The 18,072-nt window shown below is 37.6% G+C and overlaps 2 protein-coding genes across 2 annotated transcripts; both read right to left on the bottom strand.

Annotated features, from left to right (window-relative positions):
* Positions 1-898: 898 nt before the first annotated feature.
* htr3a (5-hydroxytryptamine (serotonin) receptor 3A) lies at positions 899-9,729 on the bottom strand. Its single transcript, XM_039693648.2, has 9 exons — positions 9,609-9,729; positions 9,190-9,353; positions 9,047-9,091; positions 8,390-8,499; positions 8,063-8,232; positions 7,693-7,853; positions 6,233-6,443; positions 4,484-4,714; positions 899-3,217 (listed from the first exon to the last, which is right to left on the bottom strand). The coding sequence occupies exons 1-9, from the start codon at positions 9,673-9,675 to the stop codon at positions 2,928-2,930; spliced, it is 1,449 nt and encodes a 482-aa protein (XP_039549582.2). The 5' UTR covers positions 9,676-9,729; the 3' UTR covers positions 899-2,927.
* Positions 9,730-11,164: 1,435 nt separating this feature from the next.
* On the bottom strand, positions 11,165-17,041 carry htr3b (5-hydroxytryptamine (serotonin) receptor 3B). The gene is made up of 5 exons (XM_089123648.1): positions 16,627-17,041; positions 16,248-16,405; positions 14,344-14,554; positions 14,042-14,251; positions 11,165-12,095 (listed from the first exon to the last, which is right to left on the bottom strand). Exons 1-5 carry the CDS (start codon positions 17,039-17,041, stop codon positions 11,830-11,832), a joined length of 1,260 nt encoding a protein of 419 aa, XP_088979774.1. The 3' UTR covers positions 11,165-11,829.
* Between the last annotated feature and the right edge of the window lie 1,031 nt (positions 17,042-18,072).

Here is an 18,072-nt window from a genome sequence, read left to right as displayed (position 1 = left end):
CACATTTTTTTTATTTATATTTTTTTTTTTCTCTCCTCAACCACCACCAATGTGCAGCATCCACCTGGTTGATGCGATGGCAGCCATATTGCGCTAGAATGCCCACCACACACCAGCTTACTGGTGAAGAGGAGACTGATGCCAGTGAGTAGATATGGGGATGATTAAGAGGCCATGATGGAGGCCACTGGGGAAAATTTAGATTTTTTTGTGACCACATAGTTGTAGTACTGCATGGTTATTCAAGAAGTTATTCTTGAACTGACTAGTAATTCATCAGAATGAACTTGTAATTACTAAGTAGTGCATACCCAACACAGTTCATAAGGAAGAAAGGTAGTCCGAACTAGTAGCCAAATACAAGTTCCTTCATCACGTCATCTCACTGTTGAATGGTCCCTGCTAATTAGCAGTAACATTAAGATAATTCATATTGTGCCAATACCATTAGTGCAGCGGTGCACGAAGCACAGCTCAGAGATCACTTTCAAAACAACCAGCTTCTGTTGGGAAACGCGGCAAATTCGTGGAAAAACCTGTTGCGAATTCATTCACAGGACAACGGTAAATGTACGCGCACGTTTACAGTGGCTAATGAAACGCTGCTATCTTTTCACTTCTAACTGTCTTTGTAAATCATGTGCCTCATATATAGCACACAATGCTACCTCAGAGTGCTGAGCTAATGAGACTTTTAATTAGGTCTATCTCTTTAGATGAAACTGATTTTTTTAATGATCGTCTGTGAAAGGCCGCATGGTTCAGATCAGATTGTCTATTCACTTTGGAAGTGAAGCATCCTTAATGGCGACGCCGTTGCTGCTGGCACTCGAGACCGCTAGTTTTCGGCAAAGGTCCTCTGCGTGAATAGCTTTTGTGTGACGAGAAGGGCGTCCTATCTTTGGTTGCTCTTTGACCCAGATATGATCTAATGGACAAGGGAAGTTTAGACAGCAAAAGACTGAATGGTGGACGCGGTCTTCCCAAAATCCTTTCCATTGTGTTCCCAGCTAAGCCGCGCCTGCAGTTGCGAGCAAACCCAGTGGACGACCTCCAGCACATGAATTCGCAAAACAAGTAACAGCCTACAAATGCCACTTGAAGCCAGTTGTTATGACTGACTGTGCTGGGCTTTCAGGAATTACTCGGCCAACTTCACCATGCCAACATTCCGTTCTTGGTTGATAATGAAATTCGTCTGGCAATGGAATCCTATTGTGTCCACGCCAAATGCAGACTGTATACAATATTACAGATACCAGTGTAAGTGTGCAATGATGTCCCTCACATCAGCAGTGTCTTACCTGCATTACATGGCCTTAGAAGCCCTCTGCTGGTTAAAGTTGAAATGTAATTATGATCATGTTAATCATAATGACACGTTTATTTAATTTACATCAAGACTGGCATTTACTAAGACACACGTCAAACTCTTGTTTTTTGTAAAATGTGAAGTTACTCTGTAAATTCAGGATTGTGGGGAGCAGGATGCACTGCAGAGACGTGACCACATTGATTGTATTGGGATCAATGCTCCCATTTACTGTCTAACTGATTTTTTTTTCTTCTTTAATTATGTAGGGTGTCGATGGCATTTACCCAATCACCCCAGGCCTGCTGAGTGCATTCCCAGTGAGGTGAAAATCTTTACAATTAGTACATTTAGTGTCACGGGCAACGACTAAAACTCAACCGCCCTTGGGCTGGAAGAGAGGGAACACAATACAGACACGGTCAAACATCTTCTCAAGACATACAATACAGACATTCTACATGATGTTTTCATTTCAGTAACAGGATAGCATATTTTTTCACAGTACTACAGATTTGATCAGCATAACAGAGGAGGATATTTGAACCTAAATAATCGATTGTTGTTTTCATGACAATATAAAACCAAAATGATTTGGGTTCCAGCATTTACAAAGAGGGTTGAATTAAGCGTGGTCTAGCATACACTGCCGTTCAAAAGTTACACTAAGATTTTTCATGCTTTTTAAAGAAGTCTCTTATGCTCACCAAGGATATATTTCTGTGATCAACTAATATTACAACTTTAAAATATAATTTACTGCTGTGGCGGCAAAGCTGACATTTTTAGCATCATTTCTCCAGTCTTTTGTGTCACATGATCCATCAAAATTCATTCTATATGCTGATTTGGAAACATTTCTTATTATCATCATGGTACCAGTTGTGTTGCTTAATATTTTTTGAGGAAACAGTGAAACATTTTTCTCAGGATTTTTTGGGGAAAAAAAGTAAAAAAAAAAAAAAAAAACCATCACTTCTGATTCATTTTATGTATTGTTGCTAAATACATTTTAAAAAAAATGTTAATCACAAATCTGACCCCAAACTTTGAATGGTAGTGTATGTTTGACCTCAGTTCGATTAATCTAATGCAGGAAGATATTTTATCGTGCTATTGAAATACATTTAAAAAAAAAAGACAATACACTGCTAAAAGTTTTGATATACTGTTCAACAGTGAGTTATATATGCATGTCATTTAGGCTTTAAAGCTTTGTTTGTCAGAGTTTCCCACTTCTTTCTTTGGCTTCTTTTGGAACTATTTCCATTGGTGGAGGAAAAAACCCAAAATAGCTTCCCATAATGTATCTAAAATGTGAGTCATTCATTTTTATTTCCTCTTTTTATGTTTTACTGTTGTGTGAAATAAGTATCACACAGATATAACCAATCATACATGTATTCTGTATGCTTTTTTCAGAGACTTCTGGTAAGAACAGCAGTCTACAAGTAATAACTCTTGATTTGAAAGCACATCTCTCCTCTATGGTGCTCAGGTTATTCTCTTGTGGGATAACAATCACATTACCAGCATTCAAACTACGTCAAACACTGCTTTCACTTGAAGCAGTGAGACAGAATTGGCGCCTTCCCTCTATGACCCATGTCTGCGGTCAGACGGTCTGCCAGACGGACCACAGTGTGCCTAAAGTGATGCTGTAGGCCAACACGGTGAGCAGGTAGATGCGGAACAGCAGGACGTCCAGTACGTACCCCACCTGCAGCCACTCCTTAGCGATCTCCCTGCTCTCATCCTTCTTCTCCATGAACTGACGGATGGTGGTGATCTCGCGCAGGATGCTGTCCATGACGGGAGGTCCGGTGTCCCGCGCGGATAGGCTCAAGCCCAGGTTTCTCCCGGAGTCTCTGGATCCCTCGCAGGTGTGGTGGTTGCAGTGAACCGCTTAAAAAACAAATCAAAGTTTCAGAGCTTGTTTAATATGTAAAAACAGGGTACCTAGAGAACTGGATCTAAACCTTATTGGCCCACCCATAGTCCACAACAATATCTGAACGTTTCTTATAACAATTGCAAACACTTGCATTATGATAAGAGCAAATCCTTGCCCAGGTCGTTTAGTGCATAGGTTCCCAAAAAACCTTTGTCATCCTTGGACATATAATATTTACCAGATATGCGCTGATTTCATAGGTTAATAGGCAAGACACCCCTGGTGAATAGGGTAAAATTAAATTAACTAATAGAAATCACCGTACTTGCCCAGTGGATTGATTACATTAAGATTTTGCAAAAATAAAATTGTATTATAAGTTTTCTGAATTATGTTTAAAGAGTAACTAACCACTAAACCGACTTTTTTAAGTTAATGATCTGTAAGAATGGATCTTTATTAAAACCAGTCATTGATTCGAGTAACTTTTTTGACATTTGTTTATAAAGTGTTTTATTTCTACAATATATGGTGTAAAGTGCTGCCCTCTTCAGGTTGAACGGTGGCTACTGCAGTTGAATTTTCCTATTGGATGTTCCGCACTTCGTGACGTACCCAGGTTTCCGCTCACCACGCGAGCTACGCCCTTGGCAGTATAAAAACTATCTTGTGTCGTCAAAACCACTGTAGGGAGTCAGGAATTGGAATTGTGAGTATTGAAAACGATCAGGATAGAGTGTTTTAGCATCTATTTCGTCCCCTCTATCTCCGCATTTTCAAATATTGCCAGTGGGTGGAGTCAGGCTCTGACCAGGGGTTTAGTTACCCTTTAAATATGTCCTATATTGACATTTCTACAACAAGAACATTGTATAAAGCAAGTTTTGAGTCAAAGGTTTTTACAGAGGGGATCTCTTTTTATCATTCTATAAATCAGAAATGTCATCATATCATGCAATTTATATATGAACGAACCCATATGTAAAAACCTTCAGAACATAGATAGGAATAAAACTATAGTGTGGTGTATGTAAGTGCTGCTGAAGTGGAGTCAGAAAATGACCTTTGAAGATCTACAGATGCAAAGATAAAGTGCTATAAAAGGTACACTTAAAAGTGTATTTTCTTTCAACTAGTCTGAAAGAACACTTTGCGAAAGGACAAAGCCCAAAATCTCAAAATTGAAATTAATACATTTGAAATAACCCTTATTTAGTGAATGGAAACAGTTGCTAAGGTAGGATTGGTCAGGACGAGCTTGGCGCAGGGTCACTTACCTGTGTTCATGTTGTTCTCTTTGTAGAGCGGCAGGTCAGATCCCTGTGAGAGGAGCGAGCAGACCTTCCTATTGCGAATGCAGAGCAGGACTGTGGCTTTCTCCAGCACCAGGTGTTTGACCCACTGCGGGACACGAGACTGAAGATCCTGCTTGTGCACCAGCCTCACGATCAAAACAGACTCGGTCAGACTGATGACCAGCAGCGCCATGCATACCACAAAGTACACACCTACACTCAAACACACAGACATAACATGTCGTTACATGCCTGAGTTCTTTCTGAGCAAAGCATGCTATTAATGGCTAGAAACACAATGCTTGCAGAATGAAAGAATTAAAATATCCAATGCAGAACAATTCAGTCCCTTATGATATGCTACTGTTCAAAAGTTTGGGGTAAGTATGATTTTTTTTTTTTTTAAACAAGTCTCATGCATTGTTTTTTTAACAAACATAGTCAAAAAGGTAATATTGTGTTAAAGCAACTGTTTTCTATGTTAATATGTTTTAAAATGAGTGGTTTTATGACTGCAAGGTTGAATTATCAGCAACATTACACCAGTTTTCAGTGTCGCATGCATCAGAAATCATTCTAATATGCTGATTTGCTGCTCAAGAAACATTTCTTTATTATCAATGTTGAAAACAGTTGTGCTGCTTAATATTTTTGTAGAAACTGGGATATTCTCTGATATTTGGATGAATGGAAAGTTTTTGCATTTATTTGAAATAGTTTTTTTGCAGAAATGCAAATGTCTACATTCACTTTTAATCAATTTAATGCATCTTAACTGAATAAAAATATTCATTTAATAAGTAAAAAAAAAAAATCTTACTGACCCCAAAATTTGGAAGGGGAATGCATGTGATAACTGACCTTATTTTATACAGTAACTGAAGAAAAATAAATATATAGAGAGTGTGGTCCAAAAGACCCCTGACCAAAAATACTTATACTAATATTTCTTTAATAATAAGTATTTAACAGACAGACAACTCTCGGACTAAATCTAAAACATCTTAAACTGTGTACCGAAGATGAATGGAGGTCTCGGACGGGCTTGGAACGACATGAGGGTGAGTCATTAATGACATCATTTTCATTTTTGGGTGAACTAACCCTTTAAATGTTTCAAATTCATTTCCTTTCCATAATATTTCTCTGCTGTAATTTTTATTTTATATAAAATGTTTGGATTTATGCTAACCGTGACAAGATAATAATATTGCTGGTTTGCCCAGAGTCACGCTGGTGTATTCTGTGTTCACTTATTTGTGTAGTTCTCATGATCTGTCTCAAGAAAGGAAAAACATTGTGTGCCCTCTGTGGGCTTTAGTGTGTTTGACAGCATTAGTTTTGCAATTGCATCTGAACCTGAAACCTCTGTAGTGTTCTAGGCTGGTCTCCTTATCTCTCAAATTAATCAGTGTATTTCCGCACAAGCTTCCTCACAGCTGCACTTCTATACTGAAAATCAATAAACATGCGGATTGACTTCAGTTAAAACCCTCAAGAAATCTCTTGTTTTCGGTCTGCGCAATTCCGCCCAGCTGAGAGGAAACTGTATTGGATCACACCACTTGCTACAAAATTTGAACTAAGGACATTTTAATATGCTCTAGATGTAGTAGACTAAATTCAAAACGTCACCTCTCACATAATTATACGCTTCCTCAATCAGGGAATACAGAATGAATGATTGAAATGCTTCAGGTCATATTCTATGAAACAGAAAGACCTCATTACCAATGAGAGGGGTCCCTATGGCAGTCGCTGGCAGAGTGTCTGAGACGATGATGAGAAAGACAGAATAGCCCAAGAGCAGAGTGATCTTGAAGGAGACTCTCTCTCCGCTGTCTGGAGGCAGGTAGAATCCAACGATGTCCATCACCATCAGGAATACACTGGGCAACAGGAGGTTGACTGTGTAGAACAGAGGTCTGCGTCGGATCACAACCTGGTGATTAAAGAAAGAGACGTATTTCCTTCTGGCAATAATCTGTTGATCTGTTTTTCTTTCCCTTTGTCACTTATGTAAAACTACTTTCCAAAAGAAATGTGAGCTGACATGTGGTGCATGTGCACTTAGTGGGACACTACCATTCAAAAGTTTGGAGTCGTTAGAATAAAAATTAAAATCAGGCAAAACCGTATTATTGCAAAATATAAAAATTTGAAATATTTTTTTTTCTATTTGAATATATTTTAAAATATAGTTTATTCCTGTGATGGCAAAGATGAATGATCCTTAAGAAATGATCCGTCAGAAATCATTCTCATATGCTGATTTAGTGCTCAGGAAACATTATCAATGTTGAAAACATTTCTGATGGTGTCAAAGTTTGAGACAGGATTCTTTGATTCAATAGAAATAGAAGTTCAATAAAAATAGAAATAGTTTGTAATATGTTATAAATGCATTTAGTTTGGATGCATGCTTGCAGAGTAACAATAATTATAGTCATAATATCTTTCAAACCTTACTTCCGCCAGCCTTTCGAGTTTTGGCCAGTGTTCAGGTAAACATTGTGAGTTACATAAACAGATTAACTATTTTCAAGTAACTTAAGTAACTACGTATTACTTTAAAATTTTTATCTTAAATTTAAATTTTTATTTTATTTTTTTTAAATGTATTAAACTATTTTTTATTTTATTTTTTATCTATGAAATTTTACTTTCCCCAAAACTGGTGCTGGAAAAAAATGCGTTCTGTAGCTTGGTGGGGTTTTATATATACACATATATATATTTCGTAGTTCATTTTTAATTGGTTAAACTTTCACTTTAGAACACTTTTACAAATAATTAGTAATTCCTTCTGAAGGATTTAATAATACTTGAATTATTACTAATGTGTTACCATGATCTTCACTTTAGAATTAATTATACATTCTGCATTATTCGTGTGAATTATGAACCTGTATATAGTTCTTAGTAGTCCTCTGGGAGGTATGAAAAATAGTTATTGATTAGCTAATAGTGAACTACCTCATTCAACTAAGCACTATGATTTACCAATTCGTTTATCAGCATAATTTCTTGTTAGTTATTAGTGGTTTCTAGAATGTTAAAATTGCATTACTCCTTTGTTCCTGTGTAGTAATTCATTAATGACAGAACAGTATTCTGAAGTGTTCCCCTTTTTTTCAAAAGCAAATGCTAATGTGTGCCGTGGCTTAATTTGGTATTATTACGTTACTCACAGTAAACTTCATTTCGGCATAGAAATCATCATTATCTATGCTGAACTTGTTGTATGTGGAGAGGACATGAAGCAGCTCCCATTCTCCCTGGTTCATGAACACACGCTTGTCGTTCATTACTTCCTCAGGGGTTCTCATTAGTGTGATGTTGATGTCTTTAGCTATGGGATGAGATAAGGTTAAAGGTCAGTTCATTCGGCTTTTAGGAAAAGCCATGTTGCTTCTTTTTATTGCGCTCAAATCATTTGTGCAATACTACATCGCATTCTAATATCTTCTGAAAATGTGGATTAGAATCTGTGTGTAGGAGGTACATTTTGTCAGTGATGAATGTAAATGCTCTGTCTGGAGCTTAGTCATGTTTACTTACTTGTGTGCAGCCAGCTCTGGAAAGTCAGGCTACATTTCTGGACATCATAAGGAAAGTTGTAGATATTGAGGGAGCAGGCGGTCACCACCTGGATAGGCTTATAGTTGCGAACAAGTCCGGTATGGCCTACATAGACGTAAGGAATATCAGGAGACTTTCCTACATCCACGCTGTAGAGAACAAAGAGAGTTATTATAAAGGTCTAAATGTGAAGAGCGACTGAAATATTTCTCCGGTGGGAGACAAATAAAGATACTCTGACTCTGACTCTGAAATGGTTCAAAACAAGTGTCATATTAACGTCTCATTTATCTCAAGTCTACTCACAATTCATTGATAAGAATATCTGGAACCCAGATGTTGGCAGTGGGTATGGAAATCTGTTTGACTTCATCAAATTCTTCAGGATCCCATACAAGGAACTCATCTATCCATTGCTTTTGAAATGAGAGAAATGTCAAACACTTATCAAAAAAGAATCAAATAAAAGAATCCGCAATTAGGTACAACATAACAATTCTTGTTTAATTTGGAAACAGAAATAAAAGTTAAGTTGCAAATCGGTTCATGAATCGTACTAGGCTATATACTGTCACGTTGTGAGTGAGAACCGATCAGTCATAGCCAGGCCTACATCCTGTCAAACGAACATTTGCGGTTTTCGTTTTTGTTTTACTAACAAGAGTCTGGTTTTATCGTACATTGTTTATACATACATAAAAATTCCCGTCTTGAGTCAGTTGTTAGTGAATTACGTTGTATTGTATGTTTTTGATACACCATCCGCTCAAGAGTAAACAGTACTGCTCGCGCTAAATTGTTGATTCGTTCAAAAGAACCGACTCATAAGAGTCTTTCGTTCGGTCGATTCGACTGTAGATTCGATTCAGTAGAAGTGTTGCCGTGACTAGTAGGGCGTGTCACAGTCACTGATGTTGTCGCTTCTCTAATATTAAATTAATGTAATATTTTCCACCAACATACCTGTCTGTACCAAACATATGTTGTCAAGACCTGGTTCTTCTCATCCTGTGTGGCACAAAAATACACAAAATATTTAATCAATAAATAATTATTGAATAAATATTAGTTTACATAATTAATAGACGTTTGACAATTCTACCCACCACATTAAGGATCGCATAAACCATGAGGTCAATGGCCACCGTCGTTGACTGTCTCCAGTCGCGCACTGGTCGAACTCCTTTCTTATATCCGGCACTTAAAAACTCATTTAATCGAACCAGAGTGGCATTGGCGAAGCGCCCAGTGTTACTGCTCAGCTTCTTCACTACACCGAGACAAAAGAATCACTTTTACCTCATTCGTCTTTATCTTCAACATTAGAAAGTTTAAAGCCATTAATACGCGAAAGCATGTCGATTAATAGTGTTTCAAAAGCTGTCGAGCTGCCTACAAATACAGCAATTTGGAGCATCAGAAACACCTGTCGAAACGTGCTGTATCGGCACTAGAAGTTCGTTCGTTTTAAAACTCAAACGCGACCTGTTCTTATAACCAAAGTCAAAAGTTTGAGAAAAGTTACCTGAGCAATTCACCACCGCTCCATACATACAAACGCAGAGAGCTGTCCAGAGTGCTGAACACTTCATTGTGCCGAGCTGTTTGGCGTTGCCCTGGCTTCTTCTCGCAGGCTTCTAGCCTGGTGTTGCTTCCTTCCAGTGACGCTCCATTAGTTATCTTTGGGCTTTCCAGAAGCGCTCGGGCTGTCATTACAGCACTTAGTCCACCCTCCCTTCTCTGCATCATCATCCCACAGTTTAGCCAGGTCAGAAAGCACTTCAGCTTGTCCCAAGAGTCACATAGGAGAGGATTAACTATGTATGCATGGCAAGTGTAATCTTGGGAAAAAAAACAGTTAGGTGTACTATTACTTACCTATAGACTACACTATTTCTCAATTGTATAAATGTGACACAGTTGGGATAAACATGACAATTGGTGCTTACAAATAACTATTTAGTCACAATTATTTTATCTTTGATTAGGCCTCACCTTAAGAATGAAGCATTGAGGCTGTGGTGTATATTTGTGTTAAATATTTATGGTTAAACAGCATTAAGTGCACTGGTTTATGGTTTGTGCTTTTCCCCTCATCAGTGGAGGGTGTATATGAATTACAGCTACCTTTTACATTTTAAGGGTCATATTTCACTGCCAGTTCAAGTCAATTTCCATGAGCACTTAGACTACTACATTAAACTGTGATCTTATACTTCGCCCAGCCATGATGAGACTTAATTTGCCTGGCAATTGGCAGGTGATTAGATTTGAGTCAGGAAAATATTATCAGAATTTTGATGAGGAATTGAATTATGTGTTTGTTTGTTTTTTCTGACTGGACAGGCAGCTCTGAGAAGCTCTGTTATGAAAATGTAATAGTGATAGTGATGTGGAAGTGATTGTGGTTTATTTTTCAGTAAGGAAACTGGAGCTTGATATATGATTACTGTATGTTACAGTTTAGGGAAGGGTTCTTCACTCTCATTACATGTTATGTGTAATATATTTCAAAGAATGCTCTTTAATCTTTTTTTAAAGGATGTATTGTTACTGTTCTGTCCCTTAAAAATGACTTATTCAGATATTAAATTAGTTCAATAAAAATCAGTTAATTTAGAAATTACAAGAGGATTTAATTTTAATTTTTTTTTGCTTAAAGATTTTTGCTTTCATTGTATTTTCATTAGTACCATCCAGGACATAAATTATGATATACATTTCAATAATATAATAAAAATAAAATTATTTATTTGGAGTTTTAGCAGAACAAAATCTCAGAACATCTCAACAATACAAATTATTTTGCAATTTGTATTAACAATATAATTATTATTAATATTATTTTGCAACAGTAAAAATAATATTATCAAAGCAGTTAGAGTAAAATGTTTATGATGTAATCAAGCCAATTTAAGATTCTACATTTGCGTTCCACTCCATCTCCATTTGAATATTTAACATTCAAAATTATAGATACCATACCTTTAAAAAGTATTAACATAAATAAACACCTCCATTCTTATGAGTGGAGATTTATGTCAGAGATATGCTACAATCATTAAGAGAAGCATGGAAGAAAAAGACAATAAATACAAATTAGTACAATAATTTGTTTTCCTTTATTTTACTTAAGACAAACACATACAACACAAAGAATACATTCTTGCAGCTAGTCTTTATGTTTTTTACATCTGAAATACAAATGTTTTACAGTAATCTCCTTTGTTAGTGTCAATCTGCAGAAGCACATCTGAATTAATGTGAATCAAATGATTGTGAAATACATAACCAACATCATGCAGATCACCTTTTCTATTTGTTCATCTGGCTGTTATAATTTACATATAACAACCAAACATCTTAAGTTAATGATTTAAGGGTCAAGAGCCCAACTAAAACACACACTGATCTCCATAATGGTGACTTAAAAATTAAGAAAATGATGGTTTTTTAATTTTACTCATTTTAAATGGTTAACTTTTAAGTAATTCATTGGTTAATTATTGCTCAATTCTAATTAATGTAATTAATAATATTGATTGTAATCTGTTGCCTCAATTTTATTGATTAGATTTAACATATTCAGTCATGTAGTGTAGGCATTACAGTGTAATCAATTGCAATTAAGTGTTTGATACTTTATAACTGAAACTGCAGTTGTGGAAACTGTCTCACTTTGTTTTAACTTTCTCCAACCCCTCTGCCCCCATTTTTGTCTTTGTCTCTACTTCAACCTCTTGTTTTTAGGCAGAGCTCCAGGTTCCCCAGAGCAGCAGTAGAGTGGTCACATAGATGAACATCAACACCAGGTACATGCAGAAAAGGAGCCTGTCCACTTTCAGGCACAGTTCCACCCAGTAAGACTGTGAAATGCCCTCACTGTCCTCTTCCTGAAGGTACAGTCTGAGAGACACCACTTCCTGCAGGATTTTCTCCAGTGTAGAGTCACTGTCTGAGACATCTGTCAGGGAGAACAGGTCTGGCTCTGGAGAGAGATCAGACTCATAGCCTGAATCAAAGACAACAAATATTAAGCCATTAAGAAGCATGTGGTATATACACACACACACAATAAAATAGATCTATTAGGTATAGGTAACTATAATATCTTAAAGCTTCAATATTACAGTGATATCAATAGCCTACTGAAGTCATCTAAAGGTCATTTTCACCAACTTGCTTCTACAGAAAAAGAGAGCGTGTATTTACAATGAAAGTAGCGCCTAAACAGGGTTGTCATGGACAATGGTGAGTACGAACCACTGATCTATAAAGAGGATATCCCGGGTTCTCAGAAGCAGAAGACTAGTTGGGTAAACTTCTGGTGAACGGGAGAATTTTTATATAAAAATGTTTATATAAAAAATAAAATTTTCTGTAATACAGTTCCCACATCTTTTAAAAAGAGGGAAAAATATAGAGAGATTGATTATGTTGGTCAGAAGAAAGAAAGATTTCAAATTTGTCGTCACTCCCTCAGCGAGTAAAGACATATATATATATATATATATACACTCACCGGCCACTTTATTAGGTACCCCATGCTAGTAACGGGTTGGACCCCCTTTTGCCTTCAGAACTGCCTCAATTCTTCGTGGCATAGATTCAACAAGGTGCTGGAAGCATTCCTCAGGGAGTTTGGTCCATATTGACATGATGGCATCACACAGTTGCCGCAGATTTGTCGGCTGCACATCCATGATGCGAATCTCCCGTTCCACCACATCCCAAAGATGCTCTATTGGATTGAGATCTGGTGACTGTGGAGGTCATTTGAGTACAGCGAACTCATTGTCATGTTCAAGAAACCAGTCTGAGATGATTCCAGCTTTATGACATGGCGCATTATCCTGCTGAAAGTAGCCATCAGAAGTTGGGTACATTGTGGTCATAAAGGGATGGACATGGTCAGCAACAATACTCAGGTAGGCTGTGGCGTTGCAACGATGCTCAATTGGTACCAAGGGGCCCAAACAGTGCCAAGAAAATATTCCCCACACCATGACACCACCACCACCAGCCTGAACCGTTGATACAAGGCAGGATGGATCCATGCTTTCATGTTGTAGACGCCAAATTCTGACCCTACCATCCGAATGTCGCAGCAGAAATCGAGACTCATCAGACCAGGCAACGTTTTTCCAATCTTCTATTGTCCAATTTCGATGAGCTTGTGCAAATTGTAGCCTCAGTTTCCTGTTCTTAGCTGAAAGGAGTGGCACCCGGTGTGGTCTTCTGCTGCTTTAGCCCATCTGCCTCAAAGTTCGACGTACTGTGCGTTCAGAGATGCTCTTCTGCCCACCTTGGTTGTAACGGGTGGTTATTTGAGTCACTGTTGCCCTTCTATCAGCTCGAACCAGTCTGGCCATTCTCCTCTGACCTCTGGCATCAACAAGGCATTTCCGCCCACAGAACTGCCGCTCACTGGATGTTTTTTCTTTTTCGGACCATTCTCTGTAAACCCTAGAGATGGTTGTGCGTGAAAATCCCAGTAGATTAGCAGTTTCTGAAATACTCAGACCAGCCCTTCTGGCACCAACAATCATGCCACGTTCAAAGTCACTCAAATCACCTTTCTTCCCCATACTGATGCTCGGTTTGAACTGCAGGAGATTGTCTTGACCATGTCTACATGCCTAAATGCACTGAGTTGCCGCCATGTGATTGGCTCCTTAGAAATTAAGTGTTAACGAGCAGTTGGACAGGTGTACCTAATAAAGTGGCCGGTGAGTGTATATATATATATAGTTATATATTTGATTATTATAATGTTAATTTATGAACAATAGTCCAACAAACAATCCTGTTATACTGTATAAGAATATTCAGTATTACTTAAATGTTAACAATACAGTATAAGTAATTTTAACATTAACAAATGAATGTTGTTTATACTTATGTCAACGAATAGAACCTGTAAACAACATGATAAATGGATCATATTCTCTCTCCTACCCCCTGATTGGTCCATATCATCCAGCGTCTTCATCGAAGTGAAAGCGCTCTCAATAAAGCTCTGGTCCATCGAGCCGTATTTGTCCAGCAAGCAGGCAGATATGGACATCTCCTTGACTTCTGTCTCACTGTAATGCAAAAGCTTCACGACGAAAATGGACAATGACAAACTTAGCACCAGCAGCGCCATGCAAACAGCAAAGAAGACCCCTATGGCAAAAAGAGCAGACGTTATTGTCTGTGAGGTGAGGTTGTTAATAGGGGAAACATTGTGATTAGGTAAAGCTCTGGCTGTAGTATACCAATGAGGGGTGTTTTAATGGCTGTGGCAGGGATTTCATCCATCAGATTGACTCTGATTACAGTGAAGCCCAGGAGAATGCTGGTCTTGAAAGTGATGCGAGTTCCACTGTTTGGAGGCAGATAGAAACTGGTGACATCCACCACCATGAAGAAGATGCTGGGGATGAGCAGACTTACCACGTACAGCAGGGGGCGCCTGCGGATCAGCACCTTCAGAGAGAGACAGAGTGGCTGGGATTGAAGAACGCTCTCTGGGTGATATTTATTTCATCACTTGCCTTCAGGAAAAAGGAGCAGTCTGAAGAGGAATTACATAACAAGCTTAAGCCTTCTCCCCATTTCCTGGATTTGCGAAACCGGTCCAATTTCTCATTGTAGAGCTGAAATTGTTTTCCCACACCTCAGCTCCCCCTGAGAACCGAACCTCGCTGCCGATGAGCTATTTCCCCTCACTGCCCCTCATCTGGATCAGGAACATCCATTTCACTTTCCTTATTTAAGGATACTTAAGCTTTCACAGGACAACAAAGAGCAATTTCATACTGACTTAAACATGTTCCCCACCCATTTGCCCAATGAGTAAAAAACACAAATATGGATCTCTAAATGGCTTCGTCAATGAGCCGCAGAGCAAAGGTAATCAAAGAACACAGTCAGTTTCCATGGTGTGCCTATCTTACTGGAACAGGGTGGATTGCCCACGAGTGTGAGCTATCGGCCTATTTCTCCCACCGAACACGACGTTCATTGATCAAATGCCAGAAAGACAGTCTCATTATCATCATCCTTGCTGCGTGTTGTCTGCCGCTAAGCCTCATCTGTTAGCATTAGTGTGAGTCCGCTAACAGCCATGCAAAGGTTGGAGAAGGGTTGTGAAAGTGTGTCCGGTGTCTCCAAAATTAACATTTGTCAAACACCAAATTTTTAAGTCAAATTTGGCAGTGATAAGTAAATATAAAAGTGCATTGAAATATGATTTAATTTTAGAAATTAAAATAAAATAATCATTCAATTGAAATATATATTTTGAACTGATTTAAAATAATTCTATATTGTGATGTGCTTGAGTGAAACGATTGAAAAAGAAAAAAAAATGTAGTCCAGAGACTTTCTTCTGTCCACCGGTTGTTGATTGAATGTGAAATTGCAGTCGACTGTAATACAATTTAAGTAGACAAAATGATTGTCTAATAATAATGACTACAAAATCTAACTTTACCCACATATATTCAGTACACTCGTGTAAAGCGACATACAAATCTCAACTCATTGATTGCTAATATCGTCGTAAAAAATAAACAATACCATCGTCTAGCATCAAGATGTAAACAACACTGGTCCAGAAACACTTCCTGTTTCAGTTTGTAACTGTTTTCTTTATTTCACATGTAAAGAAAACATCTTAAAGATGTTTATTTAACTTTTTGATTAAGTTTTAAATGTTCTGTTGGTTGTATTTTATCCCAGCTTTTATGTAGTGTTAAAAAACTGAAACAGGAAGTGCTTCTGGACCAGTGTTGTTTACATCTTGTGAAATGGTCTATATAAATTTGGATATACTGTATAGTGCATACATACAGTAAACTCACATAAAGCAAAGTTATTTACATATATATCCCGACTGTGTGACTGCATATACTGTCTCAAAAATTAAACAATATTATTGCTCAGCTCTATAAATACATTTTATATTAATTAATTTCATTTCATTAATTTATCCGTATTGTCGCACTCACGTAAAGCGATTACATTATAGCAAATCCCAACTGCTTGATATCATTTCAGATACAGAATGTAACCTTTATTATCGCCCAGATCTAATCTAAAGATATTAGGATTTATTGTAGCTGCTTTGAAACAAAGTGTGTTTGAATGTCATTTTTACTGCATGAATAATCCTCACATTAAACTGAATCTGCGCGTAGTCTCTGTCCTCTAGATTCAATGTCCAGTAGTGAGAAGGGATAGACAGCAGCTCCCATTCACCATCATTCATGAACTCTCTTGTGTCACTGGCGATTTCCTCAGCAGGCCTCCATAGAGCTAAATCCACTTCACTCACTGTCAGAGAAACACATCAGCGGTTCATTACGTTATGGTAGAATTAAGTATTTATGTTGGTAGGTTTGTGAGAACCTCATTTAAAGTGTCAGCTTTTAAAAGATTTTAACCAGGGCTGATCAAAAACACTCAGTAATCACAGCAACTCTCATTATACAGAGAAAGATCAGCTTGTTTGCAAAGGAGTGAAAGCACGAGCTGTGTATGAGTAAGTCATTTACCTGAGTGGAGCCAGCTGCGAAAGGTCACAGTGCAGTTCTGCTTGTCAAAGGGAAAGGCATACATCTCCAGGTGACATGCTGAGACCACCTGGATGGGTTTGTAGTTTTTTACTGTTCCTGAGCAGTTGACATAAACATATGGGATGACTGGGGATTCGCCAACATGGACGCTGGAGAGAGAGAGAGAGAAAGGAAGACATATGATGCAATGAGAGTATAACGCGACAAAATTCATTTCCAGGAAACAAAAGGAGCTTGTGATGTGGGCAGGAGAGATACATCTATCATGTACATACAATTCACTTATGACGACATCAGGCACCCAGATGGCATCCGAGGACAGCGATATTTCAGTGATTCCATCAAACTCTTCAGGATCCCAAACAAGAAACTCATCATTCCATATCTGAAACATTAGAGTAATGTGGTTTACTGTTACCACCTCGCAGGTCCCATGAGAAAGATACAGATCTCTGAAACGTTTAGATTTCATGCATTTAAAAAATCTGATTATTGTGTGTGTTTCTTTGCTGGACCTGTCTCAAAAAGGTAAAATTAAATGTCTTTTATGAAACTTGGTTGTTAAAAGTTATATATATATATATATATATATATATATTGGTATATTGATATTATTCAGAATAAAAGTAAATGTTCGGGTAAAGTCAAATATCAGATGGTTTGATTTCAAGACGTTACAGCGCTTAATTTTTTTTTAAAAGCTACCATAAACAATGAACATCAGACTAATCCGAATGTTTTAATCTGAAAGTTTATGCTATACAACCATGATTTCATTATTAATCATTATCTCTAATTAGACAAAATAATTGATACTAACCTGGCGATACCAAATGCTGGTGGTAACTTTCTGAGTCTGTCCGTCCTGTGAAAAGGCAAGCGCAAAATTACTTTATTATATTGACATGGAGAGCAAACCACTTTAACACATGTGCAGTACGTTAACTGCAGTTAACACCCCTATCCATTGCATATAAAAAAACTTCACGTGATAGATGCATGCAATATTGCTCATACGATGAGCAAGTAATACACTGTATATCTCTAAAGGTTCAAATGTACTTACCACATCCAGGACAGATTTGATTATAAGGTCAATGTAAATGGTAGTTGGTTTGGTCCAGTTCTGGACAGGCCGAACTCCCAAGTCGTATTTGCGAAGCAGTAACCTGGTGAGTTGGTTCAGAGCAGATCTTTTTGGTTTCTCTGGGACTAACTCAGCCCGTGGAATAGCTGTACAGATATGTTAATAAGTGCAGATCCTGATTATGCTATAATTATCAGTATGGATTGGCACTTGGCAGCATACAGAATTCAATCACATTCATTCCATAAAATTAGTACAACATTCACTGAAAGGTCAAATGTTTCTAATTGTGTTGTATCCTTTGAATAATAAATGTTAATGCAAGCAGCTATAACTGA

Source organism: Pimephales promelas, chromosome 19, assembly GCF_988280905.1.
Source record: "Pimephales promelas chromosome 19, fPimPro1.hap1.1, whole genome shotgun sequence".
NCBI classification, from domain to species: domain Eukaryota; kingdom Metazoa; phylum Chordata; class Actinopteri; order Cypriniformes; family Leuciscidae; genus Pimephales; species Pimephales promelas.
This window is presented reverse-complemented; position numbering and strand designations above follow the sequence as displayed.